The following is a 21,756-nucleotide window of genomic DNA, read 5'->3' as shown; positions in this document are numbered from 1 at the left end:
GAGAGGGAGAGAGAGGGGAGAGGGAGGGAGAGGGGAGAGGGAGGGAGAGGGGAGAGGGAGGGAGAGGGGAGAGGGAGGGAGAGGGGAGAGGGACGGAGAGGGAGAGGGTGAGGGTGAGGGAGAGGGTGAGGGTGAGGGAGAGGGAGAGGGGAGGGAGAGGGAGAGGGGAGGGAGAGGGGAGGGAGAGGGGTGAGGGAGAGGGGAGGGAGGGAGAGGGGAGAGGGAGGGAGAGGGGAGAGGGAGGGAGAGGGGAGCGGGAGGGAGGGAGAGAGGGGAGAGGGAGGGAGAGGGGGGAGAGGGAGGGAGAGGGGGGAGAGGGAGGGAGAGGGGGGAGAGGGAGGGAGAGGGGGGAGAGGGAGGGGAGAGGGGCGAGAGGGAGGGAGAGGGCGAGAGGGAGGGAGAGGGGCGAGAGGGAGGGAGAGGGGAGAGGGGGGAGAGGGAGAGGGAGGGAGAGGGGAGAGGGAGGGAGAGGGGAGAGGGAGGGAGAGGGGAGAGGGAGGGAGAGGGGAGAGGGAGGGAGAGGGGAGAGGGAGGGAGAGGGGAGGGAGAGGAGAGGGAGAGGGTGAGGGTGAGGGAGAGGGGAGGGAGAGGGGAGGGAGAGGGGTGAGGGAGAGGGGTGAGGGAGAGGGGAGGGAGGGAGAGGGGAGAGGGAGGGAGAGGGGAGAGGGAGGGAGAGGGGAGAGGGGAGAGGAGAGGGAGAGGGAGAGGGAGCGGGGAGGGAGAGGGGAGGGAGCGGGGAGGGAGCGGGGAGGGAGAGGGGAGGGAGAGGGGAGGGAGAGGGGAGGGAGAGGGGAGGGAGAGGGAGCGGGGAGGGAGAGGGGAGGGAGCGGGGAGGGAGCGGGGAGGGAGAGGGGAGGGAGAGGGGGGAGGGAGGGAGGGGAGGGAGGGAGAGGGGAGGGAGGGAGAGGGGAGGGAGGGAGAGGGGGGAGGGAGGGAGAGGGGGGAGGGAGGGAGAGGGGGGAGGGAGGGAGAGGGGGGAGGGAGGGAGAGGGGAGCGGGAGGGAGAGGGGAGCGGGAGGGAGAGGGGAGCGGGAGGGAGAGGGGAGCGGGAGGGAGAGGGGAGCGGGCGGGAGGGAGAGGGGAGCGGGCGGGAGGGAGAGGGGAGCGGGCGGGAGGGAGAGGGGAGCGGGAGGGAGAGGAGAGGGGAGCGGGAGGGAGAGGAGAGGGGAGCGGGAGGGAGAGGAGAGGGGAGCGGGAGGGAGAGGAGAGGGGAGCGGGAGGGAGAGGAGAGGGGAGCGGGAGGGAGAGGAGAGGGGAGCGGGAGGGAGAGGAGAGGGGAGCGGGAGGGAGAGGAGAGGGGAGCGGGAGGGAGAGGGGAGGGGAGCGGGAGGGAGAGGGGAGCGGGAGGGAGGGAGAGGGGAGAGGGAGGGAGAGGGAGGGAGAGGGGCGAGGGAGGGAGAGGGAGGGAGGGGGAGGGAGGGAGAGGGGAGGGAGGGAGAGGGGAGGGAGGGAGAGGGAGAGGGAGGGAGAGGGAGAGGGGAGGGAGAGGGGAGGGAGAGGGAGGGAGAGGGGAGGGAGAGGGAGAGGAGAGGGGGAGGGAGAGGGAGAGGGAGAGGGAGGGAGAGGGAGAGGGAGAGGGAGAGGGAGAGGGAGAGGGAGAGGGGAGCGGGAGGGAGAGGGGAGAGGGAGGGAGAGGGGAGAGGGAGGGAGAGGGGAGAGGGAGGGAGAGGGGAGAGGGAGGGAGAGGGGTGAGGGAGGGAGAGGGGCGAGGGAGGGAGAGGGACTGAGAGAACAGAGACGCATGCCCTTACCTTCAGTTCAGGTTTGATGCCCCTGTGCAGTTTGCCCGCTATGCCAAGCAGGTGTTGGTAGACAGCCTCCTCGGTCAGCTTGTCCGCAAAGCATTCAAAGTGCTCCTGCATCTTGCGGAGGCTTCGCTCGCTAGGGGGGAGTAGGGTCAAACAGAAAGCCAGGTCCCTGTGCTGTCTCTCGAGCCTGGGTGGGGAACCGAGAGAGAGAGTGAGAGCGCGAGGGGGCGGGGGAGAGCGCGAGGGGGCGGGGGAGAGCGCGAGGGGGCGGGGGAGAGCGCGAGGGGGCGGGGGAGAGCGCGAGGGGGCGGGGGAGAGCGCGCGGGGGCGGGGGAGAGCGCGCGGGGGCGGGGGAGAGCGCGAGGGGGCGGGGGAGAGCGCGAGGGGGCGGGGGAGAGCGCGAGGGGGCGGGGGAGAGCGCGAGGGGGGCGGGGGAGAGCGCGAGGGGGCGGGGGAGAGCGCGAGGGGGCGGGGGAGAGCGCGAGGGGGCGGGGGAGAGCGCGAGGGGGCGGGGAGAGCGCGAGGGGGCGGGGGAGAGCGCGAGGGGGCGGGGGAGAGCGCGAGGGGGCGGGGGAGAGCGCGAGGGGGCGGGGGAGAGCGCGAGGGGGCGGGGGAGAGCGCGAGGGGGCGGGGGAGAGCGCGAGGGGGCGGGGGAGAGCGCGAGGGGGCGGGGGAGAGCGCGAGGGGGCGGGGGAGAGCGCGAGGGGGCGGGGGAGAGCGCGAGGGGGCGGGGGAGAGCGCGAGGGGGCGGGGGAGAGCGCGAGGGGGCGGGGGAGAGCGCGAGGGGGCGGGGGAGAGCGCGAGGGGGCGGGGGAGAGCGCGAGGGGGCGGGGGAGAGCGCGAGGGGGCGGGGGAGAGCGCGAGGGGGCGGGGGAGAGCGCGAGGGGGCGGGGGAGAGCGCGAGGGGGCGGGGGAGAGCGCGAGGGGGCGGGGGAGAGCGCGAGGGGGCGGGGGAGAGCGCGAGGGGGCGGGGGAGAGCGCGAGGGGGCGGGGGAGAGCGCGAGGGGGCGGGGGAGAGCGCGAGGGGGCGGGGGAGAGCGCGAGGGGGGCGGGGGAGAGCGCGAGGGGGCGGGGGAGAGCGCGAGGGGGCGGGGGAGAGCGCGAGGGGGCGGGGGAGAGCGCGAGGGGGCGGGGGAGAGCGCGAGGGGGCGGGGGAGAGCGCGAGGGGGCGGGGGAGAGCGCGAGGGGGCGGGGGAGAGCGCGAGGGGGCGGGGGAGAGCGCGAGGGGGCGGGGGAGAGCGCGAGGGGGCGGGGGAGAGCGCGAGGGGGCGGGGGAGAGCGCGAGGGGGCGGGGGAGAGCGCGAGGGGGCGGGGGGAGAGCGCGAGGGGGCGGGGGAGAAGGCGAGGGGGCGGGGAGAAGGCGAGGGGGCGGGGAGAAGGCGAGGGGGCGGGGAGAAGGCGAGGGGGCGGGGAGGGGGAGGGGGCAGCGAGGGGGAGGGGGCAGCGAGGGGGAGGGGGCAGCGAGGGGGAGGGGGCAGCGAGGGGGAGGGGGCAGCGAGGGGGAGGGGGTCAGCGAGGGGGAGGGGGTCAGCGAGGGGGAGGGGGTCAGCGAGGGGGAGGGGGTCAGCGAGGGGGAGGGGGTCAGCGAGGGGGAGGGGGTCAGCGAGGGGGAGGGGGTCAGCGAGGGGGAGGGGGTCAGCGAGGGGGAGGGGGTCAGCGAGGGGGAGGGGGTCAGCGAGGGGGAGGGGGTCAGCGAGGGGGAGGGGGTCAGCGAGGGGGAGGGGGTCAGCGAGGGAAGGGGGTCAGCGAGGGAGAGGGGGTCAGCGAGGGAGAGGGGGTCAGCGAGGGAGAGGGGGTCAGCGAGGGAGAGGGGGTCAGCGAGGGAGAGGGGGTCAGCGAGGGAGAGGGGGTCAGCGAGGGAGAGGGGGTCAGCGAGGGAGAGGGGGTCAGCGAGGGAGAGGGGGTCAGCGAGGGAGAGGGGGTCAGCGAGGGAGAGGGGGTCAGCGAGGGAGAGGGGGTCAGCGAGGGAGAGGGGGTCAGCGAGGGAGAGGGGGTCAGCGAGGGAGAGGGGGTCAGCGAGGGAGAGGGGGTCAGCGAGGGAGAGGGGGTCAGCGAGGGAGAGGGGGTCAGCGAGGGAGAGGGGGTCAGCGAGGGAGAGGGGGTCAGCGAGGGAGAGGGGGTCAGCGAGGGAGAGGGGGTCAGCGAGGGAGAGGGGGTCAGCGAGGGAGAGGGGGGTCAGCGAGGGAGAGGGGGTCAGCGAGGGAGAGGGGGTCAGCGAGGGAGAGGGGGTCAGCGAGGGAGAGGGGGTCAGCGAGGGAGAGGGGGTCAGCGAGGGAGAGGGGGTCAGCGAGGGAGAGGGGGTCAGCGAGGGAGAGGGGGTCAGCGAGGGAGAGGGGGGCAGCGAGGGAGAGGGGGGCAGCGAGGGAGAGGGGGTCAGCGAGGGAGAGGGGGTCAGCGAGGGAGAGGGGGTCAGCGAGGGAGAGGGGGTCAGCGAGGGAGAGGGGGTCAGCGAGGGAGAGGGGGTCAGCGAGGGAGAGGGGGTCAGCGAGGGAGAGGGGGGCAGCGAGGGAGAAGGGGGCAGCGAGGGAGAGGGGGGCAGCGAGGGAGAGGGGGGGCAGCGAGGGAGAGGGGGGCAGCGAGGGAGAGGGGGGCAGCGAGGGAGAGGGGGGCAGCGAGGGAAGGACAGCAACAAGAATGGGAAGGGAAAAAGAGAGGTTTCAGAAGAGATGCTTGGATGGCATTCCAGTACATTTTTTTTCCAATTTAGTGGCCAATCCACCTGCCCTGCACACCTTTGGGTTGTGAGGGTAAGCCCATCGCAGACACGGGGTGAATGTGCAATTTCCACACGGACAGTGACCCGGGGCTGGGATCAAACCCAGGTCCTCGCTGCCGTGAGGCAGCAGTGCTAACCACTGGGCCACAGTGCCACTTCTAGGATGGCATTACAGTGTCAACGACTATGTCACGGTTTAAGTTATCGGGTTCTAGAATTGGAGTAGGCCATTCGGCCCCATCGAGCCTACTCCCCCATTCCTCCTCAACAGTCTTCAATGGGAGAGCCCCCCTTATTCTGAAACCGTGCACCCCCCCTCCCCCCGTTCTAGGTTCTTCCCCCCCCCCCCCCGCCCAAACGAGCTGTCTTTCAAGACCCGCCACCCCTCCCCGCAAAGGATCTTCACATTTCAATAAGGCTGACTATCATTCTTCTAAACTCCCATGGGTACAGACCCGACCTGCTTAACATTCCGTCCTAGGACAAGCTGCCACCCACTCCTTCATCCCATGAATCAGCTCAGTCAACCTTCTTGGAACAACCACCAATGCAAGTACATCCCCCCTTAAGTAAGGAGGCCAAACACTGAGAAGTACTCTGGCTGCAGACTCGCCAAGTTTGCATACAATTGGAGCGGGACATCCCAAAAATCGGAGGAGTAAACCTTCTCTCAACTCCCCACAAAGAGGCTGCCCCTCCTGAATAGTAAGGAGACCAAAACTTGGCGGGCTCACCAAGAGCCCTGCACAGCATTGGGGGGGGGGGGGCACACACGCTCACCTGGCCGTGCGGAATCTCTGACACAGTTTCTCCACCAGACTCTCAGTCTGTTTATCCTTGGTGATGTAGCTGAACATCTGCCTGAGGTAGAGAAAAAGACACAGGCAGGCTCAAACACCAACTGTCGTGACCACGCACCAACGCCCACCAAAGGAAATATGCCACACGCCATACCTCATGATAATCTGGAACGGTTCCTCTTCCACCCCACACTCCGGATCCGACAGACGGCTGATAATGTCAGGGAGCAGGTTGTACACGGCGTTCCCCTGTGAGAGGACACAGGCGGAGAAGGGGGGGGGGGGGGGGGGGACAGACAGGCGGAGAGTGGGGGGGGGGGACAGACAGGCGGAGAGTGGGGGGGGGGGACAGACAGGCGGAGAGTGGGGGGGGGGGACAGACAGGCGGAGAGTGGGGGGGGGGACAGACAGGCGGAGAGTGGGGGGGGGGACAGACAGGCGGAGAGTGGGGGGGGGACAGACAGGCGGAGAGTGGGGGGGACAGACAGGCGGAGAGTGGGGGGGGGGACAGACAGGCGGAGAGTGGGGGGGACAGACAGGCGGAGAGTGGGGGGGGACAGACAGGCGGAGAGTGGGGGGGACAGACAGGCGGAGAGTGGGGGGGACAGACAGGCGGAGAGTGGGGGGGACAGACAGGCGGAGAGTGGGGGGGACAGACAGGCGGAGAGTGGGGGGGACAGACAGGCGGAGAGTGGGGGGGACAGACAGGCGGAGAGTGGGGGGGACAGACAGGCGGAGAGTGGGGGGGACAGACAGGCGGAGAGTGGGGGGGACAGACAGGCGGAGAGTGGGGGGGACAGACAGGCGGAGAGTGGGGGGGACAGACAGGCGGAGAGTGGGGGGGACAGACAGGCGGAGAGTGGGGGGGGGACAGACAGGCGGAGAGTGGGGGGGGGACAGACAGGCGGAGAGTGGGGGGGACAGGCGGAGAGTGGGGGGGACAGGCGGAGAGTGGGGGGGACAGGCGGAGAGTGGGGGGGACAGGCGGAGAGTGGGGGGGACAGGCGGAGAGTGGGGGGGACAGGCGGAGAGTGGGGGGGACAGGCGGAGAGTGGGGGGGACAGGCGGAGAGTGGGGGGGACAGGCGGAGAGTGGGGGGGACAGGCGGAGAGTGGGGGGGACAGGCGGAGAGTGGGGGGGACAGGCGGAGAGTGGGGGGGACAGGCGGAGAGTGGGGGGGACAGGCGGAGAGTGGGGGGGACAGGCGGAGAGTGGGGGGGACAGGCGGAGAGTGGGGGGGACAGGCGGAGAGTGGGGGGGACAGGCGGAGAGTGGGGGGGACAGGCGGAGAGTGGGGGGGACAGGCGGAGAGTGGGGGGGACAGGCGGAGAGTGGGGGGGACAGGCGGAGAGTGGGGGGGGGACAGGCAGAGGGGGACACAGGCGGAGAGAAAAGCTAATCAGATTACATCATAGAATCCTGACAGTGTGGAAGACAATTCGATACATCGAGTCTGCATGGTCCTCGGAAAGAGCATCCTACCCAAGTCCAAATCCCCACTCGTACACCACCTCACCATCCTCCTTCATTATCATCCACAGAAGCTGCTTGAGAGATTGACTCCCGGTCCCGAACAGATTACCCACTCATCTTCAGCCCAGACTGTGTCCCTTGGCCACCTCACCTCCAACCAGATCCCCTCATTTCCAGAACCTCCACCTATGCACGCCCGCCTCCCGAGTACCTTGTGTGACAGCTCGTTAAAAAAGCTGCGGGCCAGCATGGCGATGCTCTCCTCCTCATCAATGACCAGTACTGCCATTTCACTGATCTGACCTTTGACTTTGACCATGTCCTTGAGGATTAGATGCGTCATCACAATGAGGGCCGTACGACGCACGGCTGGAGAGCTGTCCCGCAACCTGTACACGTGAGAAAGAGGGAGCAACTGAGAAGGGAGCAAAACATTGAGGCAGCACTCTGTACTTATGTTAATCCAGCTCCCTCACACATTCACTCAGTAACCCCTCTCCCCCGGCACCCTGTGTTACTGACTGTATCTCTATTGATGTTAATCCAGCTCCCTCACACTGTCACTCAGTAACCCCTCTCCCCCAGCACCCTGTGTTACTGACTGTATCTCTATTGATGTTAATCCAGCTCCCTCACACTGTCACTCAGTAACCCCTCTCCCCCAGCACCCTGTGGTACTGACTGTATCTCTACTGATGTTAATCCAGCTCCCACACACTGTCACTCAGTAACCCCTCTCCCCCAGTGCCTCGTGTTACCAACGATCTCCACTGATGTTAATCCAGCTCCCTCACACGGTCACTCGGTAACCACTCTCCCCCAGCACCCTGTGTTACTGACTGTATCTCGACTGATGTTAATCCAGCTCCCTCAGTCACTCAGTAACCCCTCTCCCCCAGCACACTGTGTTACTGACTGAATCTCTACTGATGTTAATCCAGCTCCCTCACAGTCACTCAGTAACCCCTCTCCCCCAGCACCCTGTGTTACTGAGTGTATCTCTACTGATGTTAATCCAGCTCCCTCACACTGTCACTCAGTAAGCCCTCTCCCCAGCACCCTGTGTTACTGACTGTATCTCTACTGATGTTAATCCAGCTCCCTCACACTGTCACTCAGTAAGCCCTCTCCTCAGCACCCTGTGTGACTGAGTGTATCGCTACTGATGTTAAGTCAGCTCCCTCACAGTGCCAGCTCAGTGAATTCTAACCCCAGCTGTGCATACCTCACATAACAGGTAATTCCTGCGGTGGTGGGGGAACTGGTCCACAGGAGACGGGGCAGCTCACCTGGCGTAGAGGTGTGGTGTCCAGGGCTCGATGAGGTTCGGGAAGCGGAAAGAGAGGTCTCCGAGGGCCACCATGGTGTTGGCGCGGATGCTGGGCAGGGCCGACTTCTCTAGCATGGTGAACAGGAGACGAAGATGTTTCTCACAGAAATCATGGCTGGTGGCAAGAGGGGGTGTTAAGAAATAAAGAGACTGCAAAATTAAAGGACAGCACTTACAGAATAATACCAAGTGCGCCAAGGATGACACCAACATGGCTGACCTGCGCGTGCCCGAAAGTATATGCATTTCCGCGCAGAAGCCCATCCTCTGCAGGCAGCGGGAACATATCCAGGCTTTACACCCTTTACTAAAAAAAATTAAAACCAAAACATTTGCGGGGGGGGGGGGGGCAACAATAGCACAATAGCTTCCTGGTTTATTCTACATAGCAATACCTCGATTAGAGTCGGCTCACTAATCAATTAGCACTTTTCCTCTCACACGTTACAAATTATTGCTCCCTCTGAAGCTTGCCATTCCTGCATTTGCCCTGATGAATCCAAGATGAAAAACTTTGACAATTGTCTCTTTTTTACCCAGCAATACCAGAGAAAAAGACTGGCAGGTTCCCCGAAGCACGACAGACTGGCTCAATGCTCCCCTCCCACCTTAACAGCGTGCGAGGACCCCCCCCCCCCCCGCAACTGTCATTACCCCCGCTACCCCACCGCCCCAATTTCTGTCACAGCCACCGACTCCCACCTCTCACTTACCTGACCATGGCAATCTTGCAGAGGGCGAGGCAGGATGCCGTGCACAGATCAGGGTCGTTGTATCTTCCCGGATTGGTGCAGATCTTCACAATCAGGGGCACAAATGCCGAGAGGAGCTGACGGTCTGCCGGCGGGGAAAGATTCAAAGTTATATATCTTTTAAATTTAGAGGAAAAAAAAAAGTGCCACGCGGATGGATAGAGAGGCACACTCACCGTCTAACAACTCCGCTTCACAGATACTACGGACCAGCTCAGCCTCCGTGTCATCGGCAGAAGCTTCGGTCAGGCCCAGCTCCTCTTCGATGCCGCTGGCTCTCTAGCAGGAGAAAAACAAACACCTTTTCTGAAAGGCTGCACCTGGAGTACTGCATACAGTTTTGGTCACTTTGGGCAGGAAGAATAGAAAAGGGGTCAAACTGTTTAAATGGAGAAAGATTGTGAAACTCTTTGTGGAACAAATGTGCAGAGTTCACTGCCGGAGTACTTTTCAGTTTTGGTCTCCTTACTGTTAAAGTGGGATGTCCTCACAGTGGAGGCAGTTCAGAGAGGGTTCACTAGTCTGATTCCTGGGTTGTCTTGCTCCAACCACAGCCAGAATACTCCTCAGTTTTGATCTCCTTTCTATTAAGTAGGAACATGCTTGCAATGGAGGTAGTTCAGAGAAGGTTCATTAGTTTAGATCCCTGGGCTGTCTTGCTCCAACCATACAGGGGCTCTTGCTGAGTCCCCAGCCAGAGTACTTCTCAGTTTCAGTCTCCTTACTTGAGGGATTTACTTGCATTAGAAGCAGTTCGGAGAAAGGTTCGCTCAATGCGTTCCTGGGATGAAGGGGAGGCGATTTGGCTTAGAAGACCATAAGACATAGGAGCAGAATTAGGCCACTCGGCCCATCGAGTCTGACCTCCCCTTGACGAAGCCGTGCTGACTCAGTACTATTTTACCATGCACTTCCAAGTACTCCGCGATTTCATCTTTAATAACGGACTCTAAAATCTTACCAATGACCGAAGTCAGGCTAACCGTCTTCTGCCTTATGAGGAAGAGTCGAGCAGGTTGGGCCTGCACCCCTTGGAGTTTAGAAGAATGGGGGGACAACCTTATTGAGACATACAAGATCTTCATGTTGGTGGGGGGCCAGAGATGACAGGGTGGATGCTGAGAGGATGTTTCCCCCTCGCGGTGGAGGGGGTGGAATCGAGAACAAAGTGGGGTGCACAGTTTCAGAATAAGGGGGTATCTGCACTGAACGCAGAGTAGAGGAAGAAATCCATTGTTTGGTGAGCGTTTAGTCTGCAGTTACCTCGCCCAGAGAACAGTGGGGATTGCGGGGGAGGGGGAAATCACTCAATATATAGACTGTGTAATGGGGGAGGGGGGACATTAAAAATGGAGTTACGGCCACAATCAGATCGGCCGTGATCGATTCAAATGGGGGACCAGGTTTGGAGAGGCCTACTCCACCCTATGATCTGACTCTCTTGGATTGGATTGGATTTGTTTATTGTCACGTGTACCGAGGTAAAGTGAAAAGTATTTTTCTGCGAGCAGCTCAACAGATCATTAAGTACATGGGAAGAAAAGGGAATAAAAGAAAATACATAATAGGGCAACACAAGGTGTACAATGTAACTACATAAGCACTGGCATCGAGTGAAGCATACAGGGTGTCGTGTTAATGAGGTCAGTCCATAAGAGGGTCATTTAGGAGTCTGGTGACAGTGGGGAAGAAGCTGTTTTTGAGTCTGTTCGTGCGTGTTCTCAGACTTCTGTATCTCCTGCCCGATGGAAGAAGTTGGAAGAGTGAGTAAGCCGGGTGGGAGGGATCTTTGATTATGCTGCCCGCTTTCCCCAGGCAGCGGGAGGTGTAGATGGAGTCAATGGATGGGAGGCAGGTTTGTGTGATGGACTGGGCGGCGTTTCACGACTCTTGTGAAGTTTCTTGCGGTCCTGGGCCGAGCAGTTGCCATACCAGGCTGTGATGCAGCGCGATAGGATGCTTTCTATGGTGCACCTGTAAAAGATGGTAAGGGTTTATGTGGACATGCCAAATTTCCTTAGTTTCCTGAGGAAGTATAGGCGCTGTTGTGCTATCTTGGTGGTAGCGTTGACGTGGGTGGACCAGGACAGATGATTTTTGGAGATGTGCACCCCTAGGAATTTGAAACTGCTAACCATCTCCACCTCGGCCCCGTTGATGCTGACAGGGGTGTGTACAGTACTTTGCTTCCTGAAGTCAATGACCAGCTCTTTAGTTTTCCTGGCATTGAGGGAGGGATTGTTGGCGCTACACCACTCCACTAGGTTCTCTATCCCCCACCTGTATTCTGACTCGTCATTATTCGAGATCCGGCCCACCATGGACGTATCGTCAGCAAACTTGCAGATGGAGTTGGAACCAAGTTTTGTCACGCAGTCGTGTGTGTACAGGGAGTAGAGTAGGGGGCTAAGTACGCAGCCTTGCGGGGCCCCGGTGTTGAGGACTATTGTGAGGAGGTGTTGTTGTTCATTCTTACTGATTGTGGTCTGTTGGTCAGAAAATCGAGGATCCAGTTGCAGAGTGGGGAGCCAAGTCCTAGGTTTTGGAGCTTTGATATGAGCTTGGCTGGGATTATGGTGTTGAAGGCGGAGCTATAGTCAATAAATGGGAGTCTGATGTAGGAGTCCTTGTTTTCGAGATGCTCTAGGGATGAGTGTAGGGCCAGGGAAATGGCGTCTGATGTGGACCGGTTGCGACGGTATGCGAATTGCAGTGGATCAAGGCGTTCTAGGAGTATGGAGGTGATGCGCTTCATGATCAACCTCTCGAAGCACTTCATTACGACTGAAGTCAGGGCCACTGGACGGTAGTCATTGAGGCACATTGCCTGGTCCTTCTTTGGTACCGGTATGATGGTGGTCTTCTTGAAGCAGGTGGGGACCTCGGAGTGGAGTAGGGACAGGTTAAAGATGTCCGCGAATACCTCTGCCAGCTGGTCCGCGCAGGCTCTGAGTGCACGACCAGGGATCCCGTCGCCTTCCGAGGGTTCACTTTCAGGAAAGCCAATCTGACTTTGGAAGCTGTGATGGTGGGTATGGGTGAATTATGGGCTGCTGGGGCACTCAACAGCGGATTGTTGGTTACTGCTCGAACCGAGCATAGAATGCATTGAGTTCATCGGGGAGGGGTGCTCTGCTGCCAGAGATACTGTTCGGCTTCGCTTTGTAGCCCGTTATGTTGTTTAGTCCTTGCCACAACCGCCGAAAGTCTGTCTGTGACTCTAGCTTGGTTTGATATTCTCTCTTGGCATCTCGGATGGCTTTGCGGAGGTCGTACCTGGATTTCTTGTATAGGTCAGGGTTGTCTGTCTTGAACAATCAGATCGGCCGTGATCGAATCAAGTGGGGGACCAGGTTTGGAGAGTCCTACTCCACCCTATGATCTGACTCTCTCGGGGCAGGAATCTGGAAGGATGAGGCAGGATGGAGGAAGATGGGGGAAGGGTCTGAAGACAGTTGGGAAGGTAGGAGAGATCCCAAGACTGCACCTCAATTGGAGGCTGCGGGCAGGAAGTGAGAGCCTTCCTTGGTTAATGATCTGAGTGAACTAAATGTAATATCTCCATTTTTGCAATGACAGAAAGTTGGGGGGGGGGGGGGGGGGGCGTGATCGGGGGTTGGTTAACTGTGAGGAGGATAGAGATGCTTGAGCATGATTTGGACAAGTTGATTTTAGTGGCAGACTTTAGCGTGGCAGATGCAGTATAATTTGGAGAAATGCAGAGTTATCCACATTGGTAGCAAAACCAGGAAGGCAGATATCTGAATGGCTATAGATTGAGAGAGAGGGAAATGTGCAATGAGACCTGGGTGTCCTTGTACATCGGTCGCTGAAGGTAAGCATGTAGGTGATGCACCAGTGAAGGCGGCGAATGGTATGTTGGCCTTCATTGTAAGAGGATTAGAGTACAGCAGCAGGGATGCCTACTGCAATTATGAGACCACATCTGGAATGTTGTGTGCAGTTTAAGTCTCCATAACTGAGGAAGGATGTTCTTGATTTAGAGGGAGTGCAGCAAACATTTACCAGACTGATTCCTGGAATGGCGGGACTGATGATCGAGGAGAGATTGAATTGGTTAGGATTGGGACATCCGGGTGCGGCGATGACCAGCTGAGTCGCACATTTCGGCAGCTCCCAGTGAAACGGACTTTTGGGCTCTTGATAGGAGCCCCAACGGCAATTTTGACGGCTAAAAACACTGTGCGGTAAACCAGAAGGGAATCCCCCCCTGGATACAGATGAAAAAAGGAGAAAGTGGCCGGATTGCAGTGGTTCCTTTAGAACAGCGGCAAGGAAGGCAAGCAAAAACCAAGATGGCGTCGGAAGGTGGCAGTTTAACATGGGGCCCTGAACAACAAGAGTTCTTGAAATGCTGTGTGGAAGAGATCAAAAAGGAAATGAAGAAAGAGCTGTTGGCCCCGATACTACAGGCGATCGAAGGGCTAAAGGAGGAACAAATGACCCAGGAGCGGGAGCTTCGGGTCATGAAGGCAAAGGCAGCCGAGAATGAGGACGACATACAGGGCCTGGTGGTGAAGACGGAGACGCATGAGGCACATCAGAAACGATGTGTGGAAAGGTTGGAGGCACTGGAGAACAACGCAAGGAGGAACAACCTGAGGATTCTTGGTCTTCCTGAACCGCACCCCGACGGGAGCGGACGTTGGGGCATATGTGAGCACGATGCTGCACTCGTTAATGGGAGCGGAGGCCCCGGCGGGTCCGTTGGAGGTGGAGGGAGCATACCGAGTGATGGCGCGAGGACCGAGAGCAGGAGAAATTCCCAGAGCCATAGTGTTGAGATTCCTCCGTTTTAAGGATAGAGAAATGGTCCTTAGATGGGCAAAGAAAACTCGGAGCAGTCAATGGGAGAACGCGGTGATCCGCGTTTATCAAGACTGGAGTGCGGAGGTGGCGAGAAGGAGGGCGAGCTTTAATCAGGCCAAGGCGGTGCTTCATAAAAAGAAGATAAAATTTGGAATGCTGCAACCGGCAAGACTGTGGGTCACATATCGAGGGAGGCACCACTACTTTGAGACGGCTGATGAAGCGTGGACTTTTATTGTGGAAGAAAAACTGGAATGAGCGGGTTATTAAAAAGAACGTTTGAACAAAGTGGTGGGGCGAATGTGGGGAGCGAAGAGGGGGGTTAAAAAGGGGGGAAAGAGGAGTTTTATGTACTAATCCTGCGATGTGGTAACTTTTCTCTCTTCCACAGGTGGTGATGGGGGGAGGAGGGGAGGTGGAGGAGATGGGGCGTTGGCCATTGGGGGCGGGGCCAAGGGAGAAGCGCGGGCTTGGTTCCCGCGCTATGATAATCATGGCGGGAATAGAGAAGCAGGAAGGAGGGGGCGTCGCACGGTGCGAGCCGAGGTCACGGGGAGAAGCCGAGGTCGGCCAGAGTTTGCTGACTTCTGGGAACAACATGGGGGGAGTAATTACGCTAGCGGGGAATCTAGCGGGGGGGGTGGGAGGGGGGAATTACTGGGTTGCTGCTGCTGGGGAGAGGGGGGAGCTGGTATGGGAGGGGATGGGCGGGGGGGCACCGCCTGGGGGAGATACAGCTGCGTGGGAACCGGGTGAGGAGCTGGAAAAAGGGGATGGCTAATCGACAAGGGGGGGGGGGGGGGGGGGGGGGGTAGGAAGCCCCCCAACCCAGCTGATCACGTGGAACGTGAGAGGGCTGAATGGGCCGATAAAGAGGGCACGGGTACTCGCACACCTTAAGAAACTTAAGGCAGATGTGGTTATGTTACAGGAAACGCACCTGAAACTGATAGACCAGGTTAGGCTACGCAAAGGATGGGTGGGGCAGGTGTTCCATTCCGGGCTAGATGCGAAAAACAGGGGGGTGGCTATATTAGTGGGGAAGCGGGTAATGTTCGAGGCAAAGACTATAGTGGCGGATAACGGGGGCAGATACGTGATGGTGAGTGGCAAACTACAGGGGGAGACGGTGGTTTTGGTAAACGTATATGCCCCGAACTGGGATGATGCCAATTTTATGAGGCGGATGCTAGGACGCATTCCGGACCTAGAGATGGGAAAGCTGATAATGGGGGGAGATTTTAATACGGTGTTGGAACCAGGGCTGGATAGGTCGAAGTCCAGGATTGGAAGGAGGCCGGCAGCAGCCAAGGTACTTAAAGATTTTATGGAGCAGGTGGGAGGTGTAGACCAGTGGAGATTTAGCAGACCTAGGAGTAAGGAGTTCTCGTTTTTCTCCTATGTCCATAAAGTCTACTCGCGAATAGACTTTTTTGTGCTGGGAAGGGCGTTGATCCCGAAGGTGAGGGGAACGGAGTATACGGCTATAGCCATTTCGGATCACGCTCCACACTGGGTAGACTTGGAGATAGGGGAGGAAACAGGAGGGCGCCCACCCTGGAGAATGGACATGGGACTAATGGCAGATATGGGGGGGTGTCTAAGGGTGAGGGGGTGCATTGAAAAGTACTTGGAACTCAATGATAATGGGGAGGTCCAGGTGGGAGTGGTCTGGGAGGCGTTGAAGGCGGTGGTTAGAGGGGAGCTGATATCAATAAGGGCACATAAAGGGAAGCAGGAGAGTAAGGAACGGGAGCGGTTGCTGCAAGAACTTTTGAGGGTGGACAGACAATATGCGGAAGCACCGGAGGAGGGACTGTACAGGGAAAGGCAAAGACTACATGTAGAATTTGACTTGCTGACTACGGGCACCGCAGAGGCACAATGGAGGAAGGCACAGGGTGTACAGTACGAATATGGGGAGAAGGCGAGCAGGTTGCTGGCACACCAATTGAGGAAAAGGGGAGCAGCGAGGGAAATAGGGGGAGTGAGGGATGAGGAAGGAGAGATGGAGCGGGGAGCAGAGAGAGTGAATGGAGTGTTCAAGACATTTTATAAAAAATTATATGAAGCTCAACCCCCGGATGGGAGGGAGAGAATGATGGGCTTCTTGGATCGGCTGGAATTTCCCAAGGTGGAAGAGCAGGAAAGGGTGGGACTGGGAGCACAGATCGAGGTAGAAGAAGTGGTGAAAGGAATTAGGAGCATGCAGGCGGGAAAGGCCCTGGGACCGGATGGATTCCCAGTCGAATTCTATAGAAAATATGTGGACTTGCTTGCCCCAGTATTGACGAGGACCTTTAATGAGGCAAAGGAAAGGGGACAACTGCCCCCGACTATGTCTGAAGCAACGATATCGCTTCTCTTAAAGAAGGAAAAGGACCCGCTACAATGCGGGTCCTATAGACCTACTTCCCTCCTAAATGTAGATGCCAAGATCCTGGCCAAGGTAATGGCAATGAGAATAGAGGAATGTGTCCCGGGGGTGGTCCACGAGGACCAAACGGGGTTTGTGAAGGGGAGACAGCTGAACACGAATATACGGAGGCTGTTAGGGGTAATGATGATGGCCCCACCAGAGGGGGAAATGGAGATAGTAGTGGCGATGGATGCCGAGAAAGCATTTGATAGAGTGGAGTGGGATTATTTGTGGGAGGTGTTGAGGAGATTTGGTTTTGGAGAGGGGTATGTTAGATGGGTGCAGCTGTTGTATAGGGCCCCGATGGCGAGCGTGGTCACGAATGGACGGGGATCTGCATATTTTCGGCTCCATAGAGGGACAAGGCAGGGATGCCCTCTGTCCCCATTATTGTTTGCACTGGCGATTGAGCCCCTGGCGATAGCGTTGAGGGGTTCCAAGAAGTGGAGGGGAGTACTTAGAGGAGGAGAAGAACACCGGGTATCTTTGTATGCGGACGATTTGCTACTATACGTGGCAGACCCGGCGGAGGGGATGCCAGAAATAATGCGGATACTTGGGGAGTTTGGGGATTTTCCAGGGTATAAATTGAACATGGGGAAAAGTGAGTTGTTTGTGGTGCATCCAGGGGAGCAGAGTAGAGAAATAGAGGACCTACCGTTGAGGAAGGTAACAAGGGACTTTCGTTACCTGGGGATCCAGATAGCCAAGAATTGGGGCACATTGCATAGGTTAAATTTAACGCGGTTGGTGGAACAAATGGAGGAGGATTTCAAGAGATGGGATATGGTATCCCTGTCACTGGCAGGGAGGGTGCAGGCGGTTAAGATGGTGGTCCTCCCGAGATTCCTCTTTGTGTTTCAGTGCCTCCCGGTGGTGATCACGAAGGCTTTTTTTAAAAAGGATTGAAAAGAGCATCATGGGTTTTGTGTGGGCCGGGAAGACCCCGAGAGTGAGGAAGGGATTCTTACAGCGTAGCAGGGATAGGGGGGGGGGCTGGCACTACCGAGCCTAAGTGAGTATTATTGGGCCGCTAATATTTCAATGGTTAGTAAGTGGATGGGAGAGGAGGAGGGAGCGGCGTGGAAGAGATTAGAGAGGGCGTCCTGTAGGGGGACTAGCCTACAGGCTATGGTGACAGCCCCATTGCCGTTCTCACCGACGAACTACACCACAAGCCCGGTGGTGGTGGCTACACTGAAGATTTGGGGACAGTGGAGACGGCATAGGGGAAAGACTGGAGCCTTGGGGGGATCCCCGATAAGAAACAACCATAGGTTTGCCCAGAGGGGAATGGATGGGGGATATGGAATGTGGCAAAGAGCAGGAATAATGCAACTGAAAGATCTGTTTGTGGATGGGAAGTTCGCAAGTCTGGGAGCGCTGACCGAGAAATATGGGTTGCCCCAAGGGAATGCATTCAGGTATGTGCAACTGAGGGCTTTTGCGAGGCAACAGGTGAGGGAATTCCCGCAGCTCCCGCAGTGTCAGATATATATAGGGAAATGAGGGACGAAGGGGAGACTATGGTAGATGAACTAAAAGGGAAATGGGAAGAAGAGCTGGGGGAGATCGAGGAGGGGCTGTGGGCAGATGCCCTAAGCAGGGTAAACTCGTCGTCCTCGTGTGCCAGGCTAAGCCTGATTCAGTTTAAGGTATTACACAGGGCGCATATGACTGGAGCACGGCTCAGTAACTTTTTTGGGGTGGAGGATAGTTGTGCGAGGTGCTCGAGAAGCCCAGTGAATCATACCCATATGTTTTGGTCATGCCCGGCACTACAGGGGTTTTGGATGGGGGTGACAAAGGTGCTTTCAAAAGTAGTGGGGGTCCGGGTCGAACCAAGCTGGGGGTTGGCTATATTTGGGGTTGCACAAGAGCCGGGAGTGCAGGAGGCGAGAGAGGCCGATGTTTTGGCCTTTGCGTCCCTAGTAGCCCGGCGCAGGATATTGTTAATGTGGAAAGAAGCCAAGCCCCTGGGGGTGGAGACCTGGATAAATGACATGGCAGGGTTTATAAAGCTAGAGCGGATTAAGTTCGTTCTAAGGGGGTCGGCTCAAGGGTTCACCAGGCGGTGGCAACCATTCGTCAAATACCTCGCAGAAAGATAGATGGAATGGAAAAAAGAAGGCAGCAGCAGCAGCCCAGGATCCGGGGGGGGGGGGGGGGGGGGGGGGGGGGGGAGAGGAGGAACCAGAAGGACTCTCAGGGTTGTTAATATATACTGTATAATATGTATAGGTCGTTGCGACAGATAATTATATATTGGACTGTTAAATTATATTTTTGGAGAGTGTTACTTGTGATAAGGCAGTTGCCAATTAGGGTTAGTTTTCATTTTTGTTTATAAAATAGGTCATTGTTATTTGTGTTGTTATAATATTGTGTAAAGGATGCACAATGTACTGTGTTGGTTGACCAAAAATTTTCAATAAAATATTTATTAAAAAAAAGGATTGTATTTGCTGGAGTTTAGAAGAATGTGGGGGAAATCTCGTAGAAACTTATTAAAATTCTAACAGAACAGACAGGATAGCTGCATGAAGGATGTTTCCGATGGTGGGGGAGTCCAGAATCAGGGGTCACAAAGGATATCGGGTAGGCCAATTAGGACAGAGATGCAGAGAAATTTCTTCATCCAAAGAGTGGTGAGCCTGTGGAATTCATTACCACAGGAAGTAGTTGAGGCTAAAACATTGTATGGTTACAAGAGGAGTTCGATATAGCACTCGTGCCGAAAGGAATCAAAGGAGATGGAGGCACGGGGGAAGCAGGAAGAGGTTACTGAGCTAAATGATCAGCCATTATCATAATGAATAGCGGAGCAGGCTCGTAGGGCCTCCTTCTGCTCCTATTTTCTGTATTCCGATGACTGACAGGGTTGCATAGAAACATAGAAGCAGGAGGAGGCCATTCGGTTTGCAGGGTGTGGGTGGGTCAGGGTCCTTTCCCTCACCTTGGCCTTCCCCTTCAGCTTTTGCTTGACTTCTTGCTGCTCACGGTTCAGGCGTCGCCGCTGCATCTCCGGCCCCACGGCTCGCTCGAGGTGCAGCATCTGCTGGAGAGCCACATGACCCACAGTGGCGATCAGGTTACCCAGGACGTGAGCTGGCAGGGTGGATGGAGAATCTGGACATACATCCGTGGCTGAGGTAAGGGGCCAAAAGAAAATAGCTCACAATTACCCATTAAACAATGCTTAACAATGACAACAAAACACTAAATCCTAACTGATATCTCTAATTTCCACTCAAGCAAAACCAGTCACAGGTCAAAATGTACTTTCAAATACAGTGAGCCCGGCCCAGGAGTACTTGCAATAAAGAGATGTCTTGGATAAACCGCTTTGAAAGAGTGAGAGAGATCCTTCAGGAACCAGCTTGCAGATTCTGGTCTGTGTCAAACTACTGTTTCAACTGCCATCCTTTCCAGAAGCCGGTTCTGTTCGGAGGCAAAATCTTTTTTAACTGTTTTGAGAGAAATTTCAAGTCTGTTCATAGACGGATCAAAACAGAACCCCAAAACACAACTCCTGACTGCTTCAGCTCCTGGTTCCTCCCATTAACTATATCAGTTTAGTACGGCTGAACGCAATGTGCGCAATTCTCCATCGGCCGATGCCGAAATTGGGAAACGTGATAGGGTTGAGAATAAGTTCCGACGCCGAAATCCTGACGGAGGCTGATTTGACACCAAATTGCAATTCTCCGTCGCCTCAACATCGTTGCCAATGCGTTCCGCAACGCACGCACAGTAAACACCATTTGCATATTAGAGGGAATGACCCGGTATTTTCCAAGGCCTCCGCCATTCTCCGCCTCCGAAGGGCCGAATTCCCGACAACGCAGTTCACTTGTACTTTTCAGAATCGTGAATCCGGAGTCTTGGCTGATGAGGGAGAGAGAAGAGGAAGGAGAGTGAGGCAGGACTGTGGGCTGCCAGAGCTGGGGAGCTGGCGTGACGGGGGGGAAATCGAGCCGAGTGGCCGGGGAGAACCCCCTCGCACAGGACTGGGGCGGAGTCCAGGCACAGATCACCATTGCCGCAGCCTGCCTACACGGCAGCCATCTTGCTGCGCACCCCACTGACCACCCACCTTGACCCTTGGTTCTGCACAGTGACACCGGCTGTATTGGTGCCCACACCCCGCACCCACCCCCACATACCACCACTCAAAGGGCAGCCATCCACCGGCAGGGCATCACCCAGTCGAGAGCAACGCCCGCTGTTGCCCCTACGGTGGTGCCAGGCAGGGGCCGCAGAGTGTACTGCTGGTAAGGACTGATGCAGCCAACGGTACTCCTGGCATCAGGGTCAGGCATATGGGCAAGAGGCCACCCCACAGTGCCGGGCAGCAACGGGGCCAGGGGTGTGGGGATGGGGGAAGAGATATGCGGGGAGAGAGTGCACAGTGCCAACCGGGGCCATCGTGTAGCTCTTTGGACCTGATTGGGCATGGGGTACACACCATGCTAGCATGTCAGCCTTTCACCCCTGCAGACAATGGATATTGGAATTCAACCAGCAATGGCGCCTTGCTGCTAGTCGCCGCAGACCTGGGGGATACCCTGATACTGTATGAGCTGGGGCTGCTCGAAGAGGAGGAGGAGGAGGAGGAGGAAGCTACAGCAACGAAGCGTGCAGCTGCGGATTATGCCCCAGAGGAACAGGAGGCAGCCGCCCAGAATGGAGAGCCGGCTGCCCAACAGGCCGAGGAGGAGGAGCTGGAATGGAGAAGACGCAGGAGGCCTCACGTGTACCGGCAGCGCCCGTCGCTCGAGGACCTTCCGGACTGGGCATGCCGAAAACTCTGGCTACGCAGGGAGATCATGGCGCACCTGGCAGCTGCTCCCGGTGGCCGTCAAAGTGAAGGTCACCCTGAATCTTTACGCCATAGGGTCCTTCCAGGCGCTGAATGGGGACCTGTCCAGGATCTCACAGAGCTCGGTGCACAGGTGCATCCGCGCCGTCACGGAGGCCTTCTATGCCCAGTCGGCACAATATATCCATTTCAATGTGGGCCAAGCCCACCAGGATGCCCAGGCAGCGCGGTTCACCGCCATTGTCAAGATGCCCCAGGTCCAGGAATGCATGCCCCCCTACAAGCATCTGCAGATGACAGGCCACTTTACACAAACCAAAAGGGTTTCCACTCGATGAACGTGCAGCTGGTGTGTAACCATCAGATGCGCATCATGCACGTCTGCGTCCGATACCCAGGCAGTGTGCACGACACCTTCTCCTGGCCCACTCGACGATTCCCGACATGTCCAAGGCACCCCCCCCCCGGGCTACGGGGTTGGCTCCTGGGCAACAGGGGTTATCCGCTGCGGTCGTGGCTGATGATGCCTATCTGGAGGCCACAGACTGACGCCGAGACCCACTACGGCACCCATGCAGCGACCTGGGACGTGATCGAGCGGTGCTTCAGCCCCCTGAAGATGCGGTTCAGGTGCCTGGACTGCTCTGGAGGGGCCCTCTAATATGACACTGAGAGGTTCACCCACATCGTGGTGGCCTGCTGCATCCTCCAATATCATGTAGCAGAGTGGTGACATGCTGCAGGAGGAGGATGAACATCAGACCTTGTCTGACGAGGAGGATATGGGGGAGGGCGAAGATGGGCAGGACATGGGAGACTGCATGACGTGTGAGCCAGAGCCACCACGCATGGGACGCTCTGATCGC

The 21,756-nt window shown here is 58.1% G+C and overlaps 1 protein-coding gene across 1 annotated transcript in view; it reads right to left on the bottom strand.

Annotated features, from left to right (window-relative positions):
* Nucleotides 1-21,756, bottom strand: part of ncapd2 (non-SMC condensin I complex, subunit D2) — a 136,209-nt gene that overhangs the window by 21,464 nt on the left and 92,989 nt on the right. The window contains exons 22-29 of the mRNA XM_072477587.1: nt 19,025-19,215; nt 8,996-9,098; nt 8,781-8,904; nt 8,027-8,182; nt 6,949-7,126; nt 5,419-5,513; nt 5,245-5,325; nt 1,752-1,935 (exon numbers count right to left, since the gene is read on the bottom strand). Of these exons, the coding sequence (XP_072333688.1) occupies nt 1,752-1,935; nt 5,245-5,325; nt 5,419-5,513; nt 6,949-7,126; nt 8,027-8,182; nt 8,781-8,904; nt 8,996-9,098; nt 19,025-19,215 (1,112 nt within the window). The remainder of the gene's footprint in view (nt 1-1,751; nt 1,936-5,244; nt 5,326-5,418; nt 5,514-6,948; nt 7,127-8,026; nt 8,183-8,780; nt 8,905-8,995; nt 9,099-19,024; nt 19,216-21,756) is intronic.

The sequence above is a fragment of the Scyliorhinus torazame genome, chromosome 16, assembly GCF_047496885.1.
Source record: "Scyliorhinus torazame isolate Kashiwa2021f chromosome 16, sScyTor2.1, whole genome shotgun sequence".
NCBI lineage: Eukaryota > Metazoa > Chordata > Chondrichthyes > Carcharhiniformes > Scyliorhinidae > Scyliorhinus > Scyliorhinus torazame.
The sequence above is the reverse complement of the archived record's forward strand: the minus strand, read 5'-3'. Positions and strand labels throughout refer to the sequence as shown.